This window comes from Gadus chalcogrammus, chromosome 11 (genome assembly GCF_026213295.1).
Source record: "Gadus chalcogrammus isolate NIFS_2021 chromosome 11, NIFS_Gcha_1.0, whole genome shotgun sequence".
NCBI classification, from domain to species: domain Eukaryota; kingdom Metazoa; phylum Chordata; class Actinopteri; order Gadiformes; family Gadidae; genus Gadus; species Gadus chalcogrammus.
In genome coordinates this window covers 8060274-8077924 of record NC_079422.1, presented here as the reverse complement: position 1 = coordinate 8077924, position 17651 = coordinate 8060274, and the positions used below count along the sequence as shown (strand labels likewise).

General features: G+C 45.8%; 2 protein-coding genes across 2 annotated transcripts in view; both read left to right on the top strand.

Moving 5' to 3' along the window:
- Positions 1-305: 305 nt before the first annotated feature.
- si:ch211-79k12.1 (uncharacterized protein LOC568891 homolog) lies at positions 306-10500 on the top strand. The gene is made up of 8 exons (XM_056601426.1): positions 306-493; positions 1212-1330; positions 1722-1896; positions 2147-2224; positions 3000-3163; positions 5421-5565; positions 7723-7864; positions 9382-10500. Exons 1-8 carry the CDS (start codon positions 442-444, stop codon positions 9470-9472), a joined length of 966 nt encoding a protein of 321 aa, XP_056457401.1. The 5' UTR covers positions 306-441; the 3' UTR covers positions 9473-10500.
- Positions 10501-17533: 7033 nt separating this feature from the next.
- LOC130391721 (cytoplasmic FMR1-interacting protein 2-like) overlaps positions 17534-17651 on the top strand; it is a 6763-nt gene continuing 6645 nt past the window's right edge. The window contains exon 1 of the mRNA XM_056601970.1: positions 17534-17565. Within this exon, the coding sequence (XP_056457945.1) occupies positions 17534-17565 (32 nt within the window). The remainder of the gene's footprint in view (positions 17566-17651) is intronic.

Genomic DNA, 17651 nt, shown 5'->3' with positions numbered 1-17651 from the left:
CAGTAGCCACTTCTATTGTAATATAATTCCACCTGTGACGGTGCTTGTTGTTATTGTACTTTTTAAAAAAATATATTTCTGAATTGCACAGCTATATTGTTGTGTAATTGTAGTCGCGTCTTGTTTAGTGTTCAGTTAGGAAACCTAAAACGAAAGCATACGACTGTATCGAAATCCCCCAAATGTTTGAAATGATAGGGAGATTCAACCAGCCCAGGCAAAACATATCCAAAAGTTAGTGACGCACTTGGCCCATGCGGTGATATGGTCACATGTTGTGATACAAGTGTCGTGTGCGCGGTCAAAACAATGTAAACGGAAAGCGAAAGGCGCGACAGACACACCCCATAACCTGGGGAATAAAAACCAAGCGCCTGCTTCAGAAGAAAGACTAAACGACGCACCACTTGTTGAGTTACAGAAATTACAGAAGTTACAGAAATGAAGGAAGTTCTGGTGATATTTTTGGTCATTCTGATCCATGGCAATGACGGTAAATATGACTTTAGTCCTTAAACAATAATAATACACTCGTGTAATATTTCAGCGAACTTAAATATAAGGATGTTTAATCAAACTGCTCTACTGACGGTTTGGACAGCCACAATCTTTTTTTCAGTGATACATTACAGCAAACCTAGATAGGCTTAAATAGATAAAAAGAATACTGTATACAGCATAAGCAAATATTGTTGAACTTCAACGTAAGGGTAGAATATATATGCACAATAAGATGACAACGCTAAGGTTTCCAGATAAAATGTAATTAGTCTATACAATATAAATTCCTGGTATCTGCTCTACATTTAAATATGAGGCTGATAAAATGCTATTGCTGTTTAGTCTCAATCTCATATGAATGTGAAACACTGACTTCACTGTAGCCAGTGTGACGCAGTGTTGTTTTCGTTTTTTTTGTTTAGGCTTTACTGAACAATAAAGCCTTTTGTTGTATAGTGTAACCTTTTTCTGCTATGTTTTTTTGCTCTTAAGTTCTGGCACAATTCCAGCATTAACAGGACATAGTTGTCTCTGGAAATGTGTTTCAGTAGTCTCCGCCGACATTACCAGCATAGGTTAACACACACATGTTTTGGCAGGCTTATAGGTCTAAGAGTACGCGCCAATAGGCTACTCCGTTTCACATGGCACGTGACACGTTCTTCTGTAATTAGTAAGTTAATATATGTGCTTCTTCCTTGTTCCATTAGGAGGAATTTACGTTCGGGGACCGAGCAAGCCGGTCCTGGAGAATGCTGAGGTCATCCTGGAGTGCATGAGCACAGATCCTGGGGTCGATCTGAGCCAGGTTCACCTGAGGAAGCTCACGGTATGACGACAGCTCGCTCACAGCTCTCCACTGGTTTACTTGGGTTCACTTTCGGCTGTTAAAGCGTTTGCGTGAGAAATAAAAAGTGCTATCAAACATTATCCAGTACCGTCCATCCAATAACATCCAGAAAATGTTGATACAATGTTGGTACAAATCTATTTGTCGCCACGACAACATATGCAATCATATTTTATAGTACAGGTGGCAATTCAGATGGACTAATCTTTGAAAGTTGTCTTGTAACCTATACCAAGGGGATATTCAATGAAGCCAATGGTGAAATGCATTGTTCCTCAGGTGGCCCTTGATATGTGTACTGATAACTAGTTGATAACACACACAGACTCTTATCTGCATATTCATTTTTTCTTTCCGCTCCCGCCACTAGAATCAAGGTCGCTGGCGTTACGTATTACCGGACAGGTCTGACACAAACTACCAGCCACTCCACAGGACGACTATACCTAGCATGATGCCCTTCTGGAGTGGTGTCTACGCCTGCGTCTCCAACAACGCTTCCACGCCAGACAACTCTTCCCAGGCCCTTACCCTGAATATGTTTCGTAAGTCCTGCCAGGAACACAGCAAACAATGCAAAACATATGCAAAAACCCCCACATATTTTACATCTTGGATATGAGTAGGACTCTGAGAGATCACCAGGGGAATTTGAGGCAACCAGGATGTGGTTATGTCATTCAATTTCCTCATTCTTTGTTGTTTTTGGATTTGTCTGTGGATTGTTTGGGTTTGTGGAGAGCAAAACTCAGTAAAAGTATCCCCTGTCCTTCCATACCCTGCTACATTTTACAGTGCCAGGTGGAGAAAGAGAATCTCTCGATGTGGACACAACTTCCCTCCCAGCAGAGAACCGGACCAACACGTTTTCAGGTAATCACCAACCTTGGTAGGTAACAGTCAGGAATGCTCTGCAGCTACGGAAAGCACCATGCAACAGCAGCGAATTATAAATGTCAAAAGCCGGCCTGTAAGGTTTGTTTGAGGATATACGGAGAGCACATCCTGTAAACAATGTTACTGCTCCACTTATACAACCAACCCACCCCCCACGTCCTCTCAGTGGCTGTTCAATCGAACCACAGAGCTATTTGATAGACTGGGGGATGGGGGATCAATGACCGCCAATGATTGGATGGGACTATGGCAATTAGGAGAGCCAGAGATAGAGGGAGACACTGCAGGAGCAGTCCGAACATAGCATCTCTCTCTCGATACAGGTCAAAAAGCCCCCTTTTATTCACACACAACCCCCCAAACGCACACCCCTTCAAGAAAGGGGTTATTAATTTATTGAAATACACTCAAGTAATATCTTGAGTTGTTTTTGGTATTCAGAAATGAGATGTTGGTGAAGGTGCCTATCTCAAGAAATGATGCAGAAAAATAGATGCATACGAACTACAAATATCTGTATGTGTGTTTATAATATAAATAAAACCCTATCCCTATCCACACACACACACACAAACACACACACACACACACACACACACACACACACACACACACACACACACACACACACACACACACACACACACACACACACACACACACACACACACACACACACACAGTTCAGAGCTTAACTGAGAAAGTCCTTTTCATAAATAATAATAATGCTTTCCGACTCTTGGTCCATCAGTCATGAAGAGCCCGACCATCCACCCCCAGGGGAGGGGCAGCCAGCTCCTGGGCTCCCTGAGGAGGCTTAGCATCCTGGAGGTGCTCCCGGGGGAGGATGTGGTGATGGACTGCTCCATGAGGGGTCATCACGGGAGGAGACCGCACTTCTACTGGAGCAAAGAGGTAAGATGAAATCCTTCACTAAAGACGGGGAATCCCAGGGACCTCACGATACGATATAACAATGGTTTTTGAGTGCCAACACGATATGTACAGCGATTCTGGGAAAATTGTGATACGATAGAAAGACCGTCGGGGTCTGCCATCTTTTTTTTTTTTTCAGGGAATGCAATTAAGTGGTGTCTCATTGCAATGGCAATTCTGTGGTGACAAACACACTCACTTCCTCTCTCGCCCACTCACTCACAAAGGGAGACCTTTTTTCTTTTCGGCGGTTGTTATTTTTTCTTTTAATGGAGAAAAACCTCTGCATTTCCCTGTCTTGTGTGCTGGGTCTTCAATCTCACACCAAACTTTCTTGTCCAACCTTTCTGTGTTGGTGTGTCCTCTGTATTCAAGCAGATGGTTGGCTTGAGCTTGGTAGTTAGCTGAAGGAGACCACTTACACAGTATTAATAGTTTAATGAGGTTTAGACGAGAGCCAGTCAACCTGAAAACAATTGTGTGGATATGTTCTCAATGATTTATCTGACGTTTTGGTTAATCGTCATTGAATTATTCAACTGCGGCTGTTCCCTAAACGTAAGCAAACACTTGCTCTGGGGAAATTAAGACTGCGGTTTAAAAAGTCACAACGGGCATTTGGAATAATAATTTGATGAGTGATTAGTTATACCGCCACCCTGTGGTAAAAAGAGAACATTACATCGTATCCATGGCCTCAGCAGCGCTATCAATTGTAATGGCCACTAGTGTGAATTATTTGGCACAAAACCATAGCCTATAGCCCTAGCATGTGGAAAGAATAAAGACAAAATTGACAGCGTGCCATGCACCTTTTGTTATTCACCCTGATGACTCAAGTTAACTACTGATACGTCAGTTCATTGAAGGAATGTATCAAACTTTATGACTGCCCAACTGTCCATTGCCCTCTTAGGCAATGTCTTTGTGATGTAGTGCCTTCATAAGGGGCAAAGTAATGGTCTTTCTTGAACATGAAGTTTCTTCACTTGCTAGCCACTCAATAAATCTGCCAGTCCAACACACACACTCACACAATCTGTGTGTGTGTGTGTGTGTGTGTGTGTGTGTGTGTGTGTGTGTGTGTGTGTGTGTGTGTGTGTGTGTGTGTGTGTGTGTGTGTGTGTGTGTGTGTGTGTGTGTGTGTGTGTGTGTGTGTGTGTGTGTGTGTGTGTGTGATAGCCTGCACCTGCCTGTGTGTGCCCTCCTACTATTTTACAGTCTATAATAGATTTCCGAATCTCCGTTATTTCCCCCTTGCACTTTAAAGATGGACAGTACTTCCTATCAGGACCCACACTAGAGACACACACCGACCCCCCCCCCCCCCAGTCCCTCCCGATAATGACAACACCCTGCAGCCAGAGAGGCACTTTGCATCGGGAGCCAGTGGATTTGCATACAAAATGCCGCTCTGGCCAGACCTGGCCTTTATGGGAAATCCTCTTAATTCTGAACCATTCAAATTGAAATGGACTTTCTTGGCAGGAGCTGCAGCTCCCAGGCGCCAAATCATTTTCACGGTGTAATGTCTTTTTTTCACCCTCTCCTCCAAACACAGAAAACAAAAACAAAAACAAATGAACAAGTAGGTCCTCCTCCTTGCTCATCTTTTTTTGTAGTTAATCTTTTTTTCCCCTCTCCCCCGATCCTTGTGTCTGTCCTATTATTTGTTGTCTCCCATGTCGAGCTCCATCGCATAATTGTGCTGCTATTTCTGAGTCAACAATACCTCGCGCTCCCCAGCCGTCTCATTACGTGTTGTGTTAACAGTGCGCCGCTGCCGCACGACTCCCTGCTAATGACGGTGTTATCTGGGTTATTGACTCATGCTGATGTAACGTTCGGTCTATGGGATTATGCCCAGGTAAATACATTTCTGCTCGGACTCCAGGGTTCTTCGCCCATGCAACCACTTTTGTGTGTGTGTGTGTGTGTGTGTGTGTGCATGTGTGTGTGTGTACCTGTGCGCTTTCATGTGTGAGACACTTTTCCCTATTTCTCTGCCGCTTATTCTGTTATTCTCATCCCCTCCTTCGTGCCATGCTTTTACGATGCTTCCTTAGCTGCTGTTCCCCCAGGTGAGTACAATAGGCTTAATTTGGCACAAATTATAACACTTCCAGGCCAGGCGCAGATTAGCTGAAAAATCTCCAGAGCTTCTCCTGCTCTTTTTTGTGGCAGTCTCTAACTGTGGTGTCCGTCTCGGTGTGTGTGTCTCTGTGTGGCTGCCCAGGATGAGGACTGGATGCTGGATTCCCCTCAGCTGACCTTGAGGAGCGTGCAGGCGGGTGATGGAGGGCTGTACCGGTGCACAGCCACGGACCCTGTCGAGAGGTCTCTCAGCAGCAGCCAGATCATCAGCATCGACGTCCTGCCCGGTACGTACCACTGCATGGGAACGTGCCATAGGAGGCAGGGAAAGTCGTACATGTAGTACAAGTGTCCGCTGCACTATAAGGGACGCACGCACATTTCAAAAGGGATTGTGTTTTCTTTGCAAACACTTTCATTGCGAGCGACTTGCAGTCAAGTACATGTCGTTAAGAGACAGGGGTTGGTCTACCTTCTCATGGATTCCCACAGGTAGAGTGCAGGCATGTGGTTTCAAATCCTCAGTGGCAGCTGATTACATGACAGACGTTTGTCTGTTTGGATCAAAACCCATGCCAGATGAGAGCGGATACGTATATATATATTTTACATAACAACAACAAATAAACATGCAAAAGCAATCCAGAGAGAAGTGGTTCAATATCTGTATCGAAAATGTGTACGTTTCAGTTCAAAAGAGGACATGGACCGGACATTATAAAGCTTTTATTCACGGTCTGAATAGACCAAATGCCCACATTTTACTGCACTTTACACATAATCCCAGACGGGCAAAGAATCCCTTTGAAAATGCCAAGTAGGCTATAAGAGCGGCTAAAGAAACGGCAGATATGACAGCTTGACCAAGGCCATGTTCGCACTACACCGACTAAATATCACAAAACTCTGTCCTCAGTCGAGGAAATGGGCGTCTTACTGCAGACACAAGGCGTCAACCGACAAAGAATTGTTTGTTTTTATATTTTTCTAAACGTAGAAAGCGATAGGAAGCTGTTGATTTACTTACTCATTCAGCCTATTACTTTTAACAGCAGAAGATATCTATTATCCTACAGGATGAATTACATTTTTTATGTTGAATCAGAATCGTTGAAAATAATCAATCACTCTGGAGGCAAATGGAAAACGCAGAGCAGCAAAACAAACCTTCCAGAACATTAGCAGTACACTCGGTGTGTACCTTGAGTGGTTGGTCTCCGCGCAAGATACAAAACAAGTGCAATTAATGTTCTTAATGACCTGTATTGCATTGGATAAAAGACTGGCAAAAGACTAAATAGTAAATGGTAACCAAACTCTATAGAAATTCTATACAGTTATCCATTTGGGCAGCTTGCCAGATGTCAAGCTTGTACTCGAGTGGGGAATGAATTCCATTACAACATAACTGCTAATCCGCTCCTTGTCACTCCATCCATCCTCATCAGCCGTCGGTGACCTGCGGATTTACAAAGACGCCGCGCTGTCACCTAGCGTGATGCACCCGCCTGCCGATGGCGCTGCCTCTAATTACACAGCCTCTAAAAAGGCTATTAAGACAACCGGATGTGTTTGATGTGCGTTATTTATTATGGTGAACATTTCTTCGTCTGGTACGTGCAGTGATTAAGTCATCGGCGCGCTCCACTGGACCACTAGGATGCACGCCTGGGGGCACACGCACCGATTAGGAAATCAGGAACATCGAGGGTCTTGAATGAACAGCCACTTACTTGCTTGGGAGTTATTGCATGAGCAAATGTTGAACTGTGCTCCGTGCTCCTTCTGTGCGGTGGCCCCCCTGATAAGTAGTCAGGCGAGCTCGACCGGGCGGTTGAACCGGGACCGGGGCCTGGCTGTTTGTGGACCAAAACAGACACTCCTGCTGGTGTGGTATACGACAGCATAACCTGTATTTGATGTGGATCTTGTTGCTTTAAATGCGGAGGCAAGTTTTGTGATTCATGAATGATTTATTAAAACCTTTTTGAAATGTTGTTGCAATACAGAAAGTAGCGGGAAGCAGCATAACAGAATTTGTTTTATGTTTATTCTGTGCTCTGGGTAAAAGTTCTTCACTCCGGAGTCTCAGCTCATAAACATATTTTCCTTGTGTGTTGTTTTTCAGTTTTTTATCGTTTTGTTGTCCTGTTGTGTTGCCGATTGTGTGCGTGTGATTCCCCCTCCCTCGGAGAGCTGTTCCCGCCTCTGAACTATGCCTTTTAACAGCCGGATCCAAATCCCTTACGCAGGCTTCGTACTGAATTTTACTGTTGTTTGGTCAGCAGAAACAAGAGCCAAGGGCAACCTTCACAACATATCCAGTCGGATCAGACGCACAGCCAGATCATTTCACTCCCTCTGAGTGGAACCTCAACAATACCATCTTTCTCCTGATAAATGCGTGCTTTTCACAGTACGAACCTGGTCCTTTGTGTCCACAGAGGGCTCCTCCTGGTACAGGACCACCAACGGGTGCGTCCTGCTGATGACGGCGGCGGTGGCCTCTCTCCTGGTGCTGATGCTGACCGTGAGCGTGTTCCTGTTCCGCACGGCCCAGCGCGCCAAGCAGGCCAAGGGACCCATGTGAGAACACCCTGCAGCCTCATCTTCATAATGTTGTGTTCACGACCATTCACGTCTACTAGCTTAAAGTGATACGTCGCGATAGCGTCACCGTCAACAGTTACACTGGCCATTTGTTACGGGATATGACAGATGATGTATGATTTATGATGATGTGAATGAGGATTTATAACTTTACTTGAATCTTGAATTTTACAATGAATCTTTGAATAATTTAGTGCTTTTTACATACAATCAAGGTTTTTTTGTGCGTCCCGATGCTCGGCGAGCGTGTGTGTTACGTGCCCGTGTGACTGGGTGTATTGTGCGTGTGTGTTATGCATGTGGGTGTTGTGTGTGCATGTTATGCATCTTTGATTGTTTGTTTTTTATTTGCGCTTTATCTGCACTTACGTCCTTCTTTTGCCCTCCTTTAGTCCAGCTCTCATTCTGTAGCTTGGTCTATATGCGCATATTATATGGCTATTGCTTTAATATTTCTCTTTGACTGTTATGGTACCAAGGCCCTTTCTTTAAAGTGTGGGAATGTGTTTGTGTGTATGTTCATATGCCTCTTATATATATATTTCTGTGTGTGTGTATGTGTGTGTTCCGCTTTTGTGCCTGTATATTTTTTTGCTTTGAAAAATAATCCTTAATGTTTGCATACATAACATTAGGCATTGTGTTTATGTATACGCATACGTGCTTTGCTGTGTGCATGTGTGAATCTGGCTTTATTTGCAATGGCCTATTGTGCACATCTGTGGACCCATGCTCTTTTGAAGTTTTAAAGCATAATAGGGCAGAATAATCACCAGCCAAACAGTGCCGTCTCTCTTCGTGGTGCTCGCCCCCTCCACCATGTTGTTTACCTCCCCGACCCCGCCCCCGCCCCCCTACCTCTTTATAATCCACTCTGGTTTTGTACAGTTTCCACACTTAGACCGCTGCCTTGACTAATGGCACCGGGGTCATTTCTGTGCGGATCGGAATATTATGCACATGTCAGCCAAAGACCAATGCCAGTGAATGTTAATGAGCAGTGTGCCCCCTTGCTCATTAACCTCGTCAGTGCATGGGGAAAAGGCGTGCCGTCAACTCTCAAAAATCGAAAACTAACACAGGGCCCTTTGGCCATGAGAGTTTGCCCAGTTCACCTTTTTGTCTGCTTTTTTGCACACACCAGGGTCGTGTTTTGGTTTTCCTGATGTTTTTGTCTACGCGTGGATGTTTGTGTTGTCTATAAATGTGTGCCAGAGAAGAGCGAGGTCTGTTAAAGCAAGCTGCATGTTGTAAAAACACACAGAGAAGTCTCAGACTTCACACACTGCTTAAGAAATTCCTGCACGCCAGCAACAAAAAACGTTTTCGAGATGCCGACTTTCATATCACGGACAGAAGATGACTAGTTTGCAGTCTATAATTTCTCCACAGTCCACATATACTTTTCCCAGCACCCGCTGTGGGCTGCTGGGAGGTTAATTGTGCAAAAACACTCATCTTCTGATTTTATCTCTTTCTCTCTCTCTCTTCAGCGATGACCATTCCCAGAAGAAACCCATCTACAAGGGAAGTGCAGAGTCCCTGCCTGCCTCCCTCAGCGGTGACACTCAACCACTGGTTTGAGCACCACCAGGCAGGAGGAGCAGGTGAAGGAGGTGGAGGAGGTGGAGGGGGAGGAGGAGGAGGAGAAGGAGAAGGAGGTAGAGGCTAGGGAGGAGGTGGAGGAAGAGGAAGAGGAGGAGGCGGAGGAGGAGGAGGTGGAGGAGGGGGAAGATGGAAGACGGCACAGTATACGGCTTTGGGCTCTCTAGATGGGGGTAGTAGGGATGAAGAAGAAGGTTTAAATGGTTATGGATGGTTATGGATGGTTGGGCTGGGAGCGCGGTGGGGGAGAATGTAGACCAGAGACACAGTGGAGGGAGCCAAAAATCGAACCCCAGTAACGAGATGGGTGTTGAAGACAGGAGAATAGAAGGAATGATTGTGATAGGGACCCCCATACCCCCCCCCCCCCCCACATGCCTTTCCTCACTTCCTCTCTCTGGCCCAGCCTTAGGGGGAGGCTGCGAAATGTGTTTGGAGCAAAAAGTGGGCAATTTTCTCTTCATTGATTCTGCAACCCACTGAATGGAGAGCCGCGCTTTTGGGTAAAAGGGGATGGAGCTTGGGCACTGAATGGGCTGAGAGAAGTCCATAAGCTATTTACCTGTAACCTTGAAAGGGGAAAGCACTCTATAGCACTTTTTTTACAGCTTTGAGCTTTTTTAATGATGATACACTCTTCAACGGAAATTAAAGCTTGGTGTATGATTTTGTTTTTTCTGATTTCTTGAAGTTAATGCCGACACACCTTAAATAACGGCTACATTGATATTTCTATCCAGATTTGCATAAATTTACACTATATATATTTTTCTATCTGTACTTGTGTGAAATGACATAGAACAAAATCAACCTTTCATTTACGAATGGATGTGAATATTAAAGAGTTTGAGAAGATACTGGTCTCTGTACTCATCTCTATGTCACTCATTAAGCTAGCTAATAAATGGTGAAGAGGCTGCGGCTGTGAAAAATGTAAATGCCCATGCACACTTGGTTGCACTTTAGTTTCATTCCACATTCTCTATTTTGTTTACCACTCTCCTCTCCTAATAAACATACTCTCCCTCCAGCCTAGAGAGATATTTGCTATCAGCCGTACCGGAACCCTTGTTCAGACTACCCAACAGAAAGTCGCAGTATATACGAAATACAAAACACAGACACGAGGAGGAGGAATGGAAAAAGTCAGTTAACCTTGACCATCAATTCCTTTTAAGTGCAGACAAGGTTGAACAAGGCGGCTCTGCTTGGGACTGCACCTTCCACTGGTCCCTGCTTCCTCGACTTCAAATCCTCACCTAGAATTACAACATCATTTTTTTTTAATTTTCCCCTCTGTTGCCTTATTACCCTCCACTCCGTGCCAGAGCGCCATCACTCATTACCATAAACGTGCCCGTAACGGTGTGAATTTCATTAGGCTCTTGTGTTGAAGTTATGTCGGGGTTTATACGCCGTTATTATCAGTGTGTGGTTGACCATGGGCCGCCGTTAATAACGAGCGAAGCGGCGGTTTACGGTGACATCCTCCATTAACGTGTGCACGGGCCGCGGAGCACAGCCAGGATAATGTTATTAAACTGATTATTCAAGTCCTCTCCCCGGCTCCCTGCGTCGCCCGCCGTCCTTTGTTAAGGCTTCTTTTTTCACTTTTTTTAACAGACTGCTTGTGTCTCGCCGGCTACTCCACAAACCTTTTTGGGGGATTATTTTACGGCCCCCCATCAACACCAAAGGAAATACACAACAGTGCGCAACGGGAGCCTAAAAAGAGTTTTTAAATAAAGGTCACGCATCGACGAAAGAAATGCAATTTGGTGATTTTAAAATGGCCTCTGCATGCGAAATGCCACTGAGCACCATTTGACTGTGGCCTTTGAGTCAGTCATGGGTGAAAGGCTGTGCGCTCCTCCATGGACATTGAGCAAAAAAGAAAGGGGGTTCAGCATGTTGTTGGCCATGACAAGGAGCTAAAAGAAGATATGCCACTAGAGTTATTCATCCACAGTGGAATGAAGGACGGAGGACGTGTATGTTTTCGAAAGTGACCCTTTGACCTGATGCATGCTGTACTGAATAAACAGCTCCAGTATAGTGTAGCTGGCATCATCGCCAAGAATCGACTTAGACTGGAGAAAAAGGGAAAGGGAAAATGATTAACATTTGACCTTTGTTAACGTTGGTAAAATGTTAACATTTCATGACATTGGTATCCACTTACCTACCATTGAAAACATACAAAAAGTACCAGATATTCAGTGACCCTCGTTTTAAGTATGAAACTGCATTTTTTACCTCCTGCTCACTTGCATTCTATGCAATTGGCCTCAATATGTACTTTAAACACGTCGTTGACCATATAATCAAAGGTGTTGAAATTTGGATAACATGAAAATGGTTCTGCTTTGCTTTTTGGATACCATAGCCTCCTGTCAGCAAGCTGGTCTGAAGATTACAGGGAAACAAGCATCTAGCTAATCGTTACGTTGCTTTCAAGGGTTGTCCGGTATTACGTGGGGCGTGGTGCCATCAGCAGGGGACCTGCCCATGTTTCCACCATCAATCATCCTACTTGCTTTCGATAGACCGTGTTCTCATATCAAGACTTCTATTTTCCCCAAAACTTTACTTTTGTATTAAAATACAACAGACCAATTCATTAGCAGTTTGATTAGTGTCATAAAATATTTAGAAATTCGGTCCTGAAACGAGATTTATATTTTGGTCGTAGGCTTAAATTGTAATTGATCGTACTTAAAATTCATCCTCAAAACTTGGTCATTAAATATTGGTGAGCATTCGGTTTGCATGGATCCAATGGCGTGTAAGGGGATATTAAGCCAACCATGCCAAATGGGTGAAATAACCGTCCAATCATTTCATTCCGCCCAAATAAAATTAAGAATTGCCTAACTGTTTGTCTACCTTCCTACCTGTCTGTCTGCGTACCTGCCTGTCTGTCTTCCTACCTGTCTGTCTGTCTGTCTGTCTTCCTACCTATCTACCTGCGCGCAATCGGCCCGTGCACTAATAACGCATGACCAGAGTCTGCGTAATCTTCTGGCCTTTTCTATTGCCGAGTGAGCTCATGCCCCGCTCATTTGCATTCCCATTACTAGTTTAACCGCACCAAGCTGCGCTGGGTCGAGTCCCCGATGGACCATCTCCGGAGTCGGGTCAGGGCGGAGCAGCCCCGCCTCCCAGCGGGCTGAGGTGACGTCAGCCCCTGCTTGCTGCTGGGGCAATACGTTGTCACTCAGATTGTGTTATAATATAATATAATATAATATAATATAAGATAATATAATATAATATAATATAATATAATATAATATAATATAAAACAGTAATATAGACCTATACAAATCCAAGAACTGTGCACGCATCTCGCGAGGACTTTTTTCATTTAGATAGGCCCACTTTCCAAATCTAGTCCACGATGGCGGGTTTCTCCAATGGCCTATGGGCTTCCCCATCCTTAAGTAGTAGCCTAGGCCTACATTTCTTCAGTGGCCAGTGTACAACAAGGATTTGAGCTACTATTCTGCGATCTGATTCAGATTGCTAATATAAAGTAGGCTATATAAAGCTAACAAAGCTGGAGTGGTTTCCCCAAAACGCTGAGTTGCCAGGGACTGGGAGAGACCAGGGGTGGATAAGAATTCTCTCCACGTTGTTCACGTCACGGTCACTTGGGTGTGTGTATACTCATCGCATATGTTGTGTCAAAGGGCTAAACATGAGCGAGTGAGGAACCGCGGGAAAAGCAGGTGTTGGTCCCCTCATTACGCTCCGACGACACCCCATCTGGTCGCGAGACGCACGGCTACCGCTGCCTTGGCGTCAACAGGGAAAAACTTGTACGGCGGCTCGCTAGGGGACCGGGGAACGGAGGGGGGATCTGGAGGTACACACGACAGACATGGTTCAGGTTATCCCTCTGCAATGAGGTGTTCATACCGTTGTGATGTTGATATAAGACATGTTAAACAAGTTGGCCTAACCTACATTCGTTTTAAGGCAGAACAGAAAAATGGATGCAATTAGGATACTTCAGCGTCACTGATTGAAGCGGGTACCGTATATAACTTCCCGTGCCTTGTTATATTCCGTGTTATCCATAGGGGTCGCTGCAGATACAGATTCACAAAGAAAAGTGCCCGGTTTCACTGAAGTCCATGGAACGAAGGAAATAAATAGGCATTGAAATGAAGCAGTTTTTTTGTATTGAACTAGCTCTCTGACAGATTTTTTTTTTTTACCGTGTCCTCAGCCAGCTATCAACTTTAAGACAACCTCATGTAGAAATACGCAGCACACGTCGGATGAGCATCACCTGGTAGTTCCACGCCGTTCATGTTAACCGAATACTGACCAAAGTCCTGGTGCTGCTGCACTAAAGTACAACACAACTGCTCTTCAATGTGAAGGAAAGAGACTGTTGTCATACATTGAGTAGGATAAATAATCACCAGGAGGGGATTGAACTGTCTTTGAAAATACAATTAACCAGTCACTTTCTTTTTATAAACAAATGTTGGATTTAACAAAATCCCAATTTTCAGCTAATCTAATTAATAGCAACCAAATTAGTAATTTGCCCTGAAAAAGACGTTGGTGATCAATCACATTTAGTGCGAATTGATTTCAGTTAAATGCAAGATGCTACCCTCTCTTCTTTGCTCATCTCCTGTAAACGAACCCTAAACTCCGCCCCTATCCGCAATCTGTACACCCCTCCACCTGCTCCGGCTTTCTACCATTGGCCAGTAGGAACGGTGTCCCGCCCTTGGTTTTGAATATATTTACATTGTAAAGTAACCAAGAATAACCGGACGAGTCGTTACCAAATCCAGACACTTTGAAGACAGGAAAAAAAGTGTGAGCGGTGGTGGTGGAAGTGTGTATGTGTGCGTGTGTGTGTGTGAAGGTGCATTACTATGCGAAGAAGCGCTGCAGCTCTTCCCCAACAGACGACTGGTAAACAAGCACACGCTGTAGGCGCTGCTGGCGAGTGGACCTCCGGGTTCATGTCACTTTGATTTCATTTCTCCAAGGAAGAGGAATACAAAACAGGAAGATAACAAGAGGGGGAATATCAACGATGGCTTTCGCGACCGTTTGGAACTACTGCGTCCCTCTCGCGATCCTGACCATCGCGTATCTCGTGCGCACCGGTAAGACCAGATGGACCGATGTATGATGTGTGTGGTGTGGATGAAAGGAGTGTCACCTATGTGTGTTGGTTGTGTCCGCGCGCCATACAAGTTGGAAGTCCTAAAGGCAACTGGTCCGACGTAAAAAAATAAAAATAAATGCGCACCGCGGGCTGTTCCTTGATTTGACATGTCTCCCTGTCACTACTCTGGGTTTTACCGGGAAGCCGTCGCAATCAGCGAGCACGCAGTGCACGTGCTGTGATTCGGTACTGGTTGTAAAATTGTCACTGTCAATGTTTGAAATAATTGCCAACCTCATAATGTAGACTACAACAAACAATCGGCTTTACCTATAACACCATCGGAAACCCCCGTGAGTCAATGTGGAATGTATGGAATAAGTGCACCGGGGTAATACCCTTCATTATACGACGAAACGGAACCGAAAGCGGTCTACTCTCTCACTTTTAAATGTCACTGACTTGATATCCACGCTGTTTCTTAATCCGAGAGCTTCTTGGTGATTCGTTCTGTTGTTGGCGGAATAATGTCTGGGTTGTTGTGTGTGTGTGTTGCGGGACAAACGCTGCCGTAGCCCAGAGTCCTCTAGCGGGCTGCGGTGGGGTCCTACCGTAACCACAGCTCATAACGTATGCCCGCAGTGGACTCCAAGGATGTATTGTTGGTTATTAACCACGGTCAGTCGTCCTCATATGGTCCCACAGTTTGGTAACATCTTCGCATCAACTGTAATAGCACATAAGTATGTTGAAACAATGTCATATAGGCATTACAAAAACAATACCATATAAACAATGTAACACAGGCTATAGGCGCGTGCTCCCACATGCGTGTCTGTGTGAGCGCGAGCGCGCGTATCCATGTTTGCGCGCGCTGTTTGTAGGTCTGCACGCCAGCGTCTGTGTCGGTGTGCGCGTTTGTGTTTGTGTGCGCGTTTGTGTGTGTGTGCGTGTGTGTGTGTGTGTGTGTGTGTGTGTGTGTGTGTGTGTGTGTGTGTGTGTGTGTGTGTGTGTGTGTGTGTGTGTGTGTGTGTGGCGTGTCAACTGGGACAGTCCCACAGTGTTCCACTGCTCCCATAGGGACATTATATTTCACGCCCACCACCCTCATAATAAGTGCATCTGCTGCAGAAAGAGGGATTTGGATTAAAACATGCCACGCTTGCGGATAACTTGCTCTTTCTTCCTTCCCCCCCTAACTCTACGACTACTGGTGTTGCCCCCCTGCTGCTCCTCCTCTGTTGATCCGTCCCGGAGGATGGCGGCGCCAAATAATAATAATAAAAAAGGCACATTTGCATCTTTCAAACCTTCAGTGCTTCTGACAAATGCGTGGTTTTCCTGCGATACGGCCGTGGCAGCTCAGCTCAGTGCGTGCCTCTGGGCCGTTGTTTGATTGCCTGGGGCGGTGAAGGGGTTAACTGGTGGCCGGGTAGCGTCCCTGGTAGACCTGGAATGGTGACGTTGACCGTACAGAAATGGCGATGCGGTGTACGCTGTACTCCCCCAGTGGCCCCTAGCCCTCCACTGATGCGGCCCACTTCACTATAGCCTATTGATCTGTGTGTGTTTGGGTTTTAGTGTTTGTGTGCGCGCGTGTGTGCGTTTTTGGTTTTGCGCCTGTGTTTTTGTGCGTGTGCATGCGCGAGCTTGTGTTTTTGTATATGTGCACTTGTGTTTTTTTGTGCGTGCGCGTGCACGTGTTTATGTTTGTGTGTGTGTTTTTTTTGTTGTGTGAATGTGTTCTTGGGTCAAGTGGAAGAACATTCATATGCATGAGTGTGTGGGCGTTTATGTTTCCAAGTACACAGTCCAGTGTGTGTGTGTTCGTGTGGGTGTGTGTGCGTGCTTGTGTGTGTGAGATGCGCCTGTGCCCGGCTGCTTATGGCGCTATAGAGTTTTGCCTGAGCTGCAGGCAGCCTCTGTTGGGGGCTGCTGGCTGATCACTGCCATTAATCTATCCACTGACAGGGGCTGGGAGAGATGGGGGGAGGGGACTGGTGCTGGTGCTGGGGGCGGGGGAGGGGGTGTGTGGAAGGGGGGGGGGGGGGGGGTAGCACCAGGCAGGTGGGAGGGAGGGAGAAAGAAAGGAAGGGAGGAAGCAGCATAGAGATGGACAGTATCCAAATGTCCTGCAGAACACACACACACACACACACACACACATGCGCACACGTACACACGCACGCACGCACACATATCGAGCCACCAAGGTACAATTTATTTCAAACCAAAACAACATGCCTGGATCCTGTCCTTCGATTAAATTAATTATTTTTTTATTGCAACCGGAAGAAAGCAAGAGAATAGGAGAAAAAAATAAGGGTAGGAGAAGCAGAGAAGGACGGACAGAGAGGTCGTAAAGAGGGAGGCCTTTGTTAGCATGCCAGGGTAGAGAGAGACAGACTGCTTGATTGGGTAGATGGATGGATGACTGGACAGCTAGATTGAAAGAGAGCAGTAAAGATTGAAAGACTACTATGGACTTGCCGGCACTTTATCGAAAGAGATAGAGGGGAAGGTACCGGTACGGTCGGGCGGGAGGAGGAGAAAGGGGGGAGGGCTGAGGGAGGGATGGAGGCAGCAGAGTAGAGATGGAGGGAGGAAGAAAGAGAGGATAGAAGGGAGGAATATTGAGGGTGAACCAACGTTCACCGGGGGTCTTTTTGGGAGGACGGGGGAGGGTGGGGGGGGGGGCGCTGGTCTGTGCAGCTCGTGGCTCAACTGGCATCCCTCCTGCAGTTCCTGAGGCTGCGTCCTCCATGGCTAGCCACCGCTAACGGCTAGCTCCCCCCCCCATCATTCACCTCTCCCACCCTCATCCCTTCGGCCTATAGTACTAGTGAACTTAATGTGTGTTTGACTGGAATCTCGGCCGTGAGTTTATTTGAAGGTGCGCCATGAGGTCCTCGGCTGTGGCTGGGAAACAGCGGTAACTGCTGGCCTGACCGGTGGGAGGAAATATGAATACCGGTGGGAGGAAATATGAATACCAAATACGGATGTAGTGTATGTGCA

Coding starts and splice junctions, on each gene's coding strand:
- si:ch211-79k12.1 (XM_056601426.1), top strand. CDS start 442: ATGAAGGAAGTTCTGGTGATATTTTTGGTCATTCTGATCCATGGCAAT. Junction 2,225..2,999: donor CCGGACCAACACGTTTTCAG/GTAATCACCAAC, acceptor TTGGTCCATCAG/TCATGAAGAGCCCGACCATC. Junction 5,566..7,722: donor CAGCATCGACGTCCTGCCCG/GTACGTACCACT, acceptor TTGTGTCCACAG/AGGGCTCCTCCTGGTACAGG.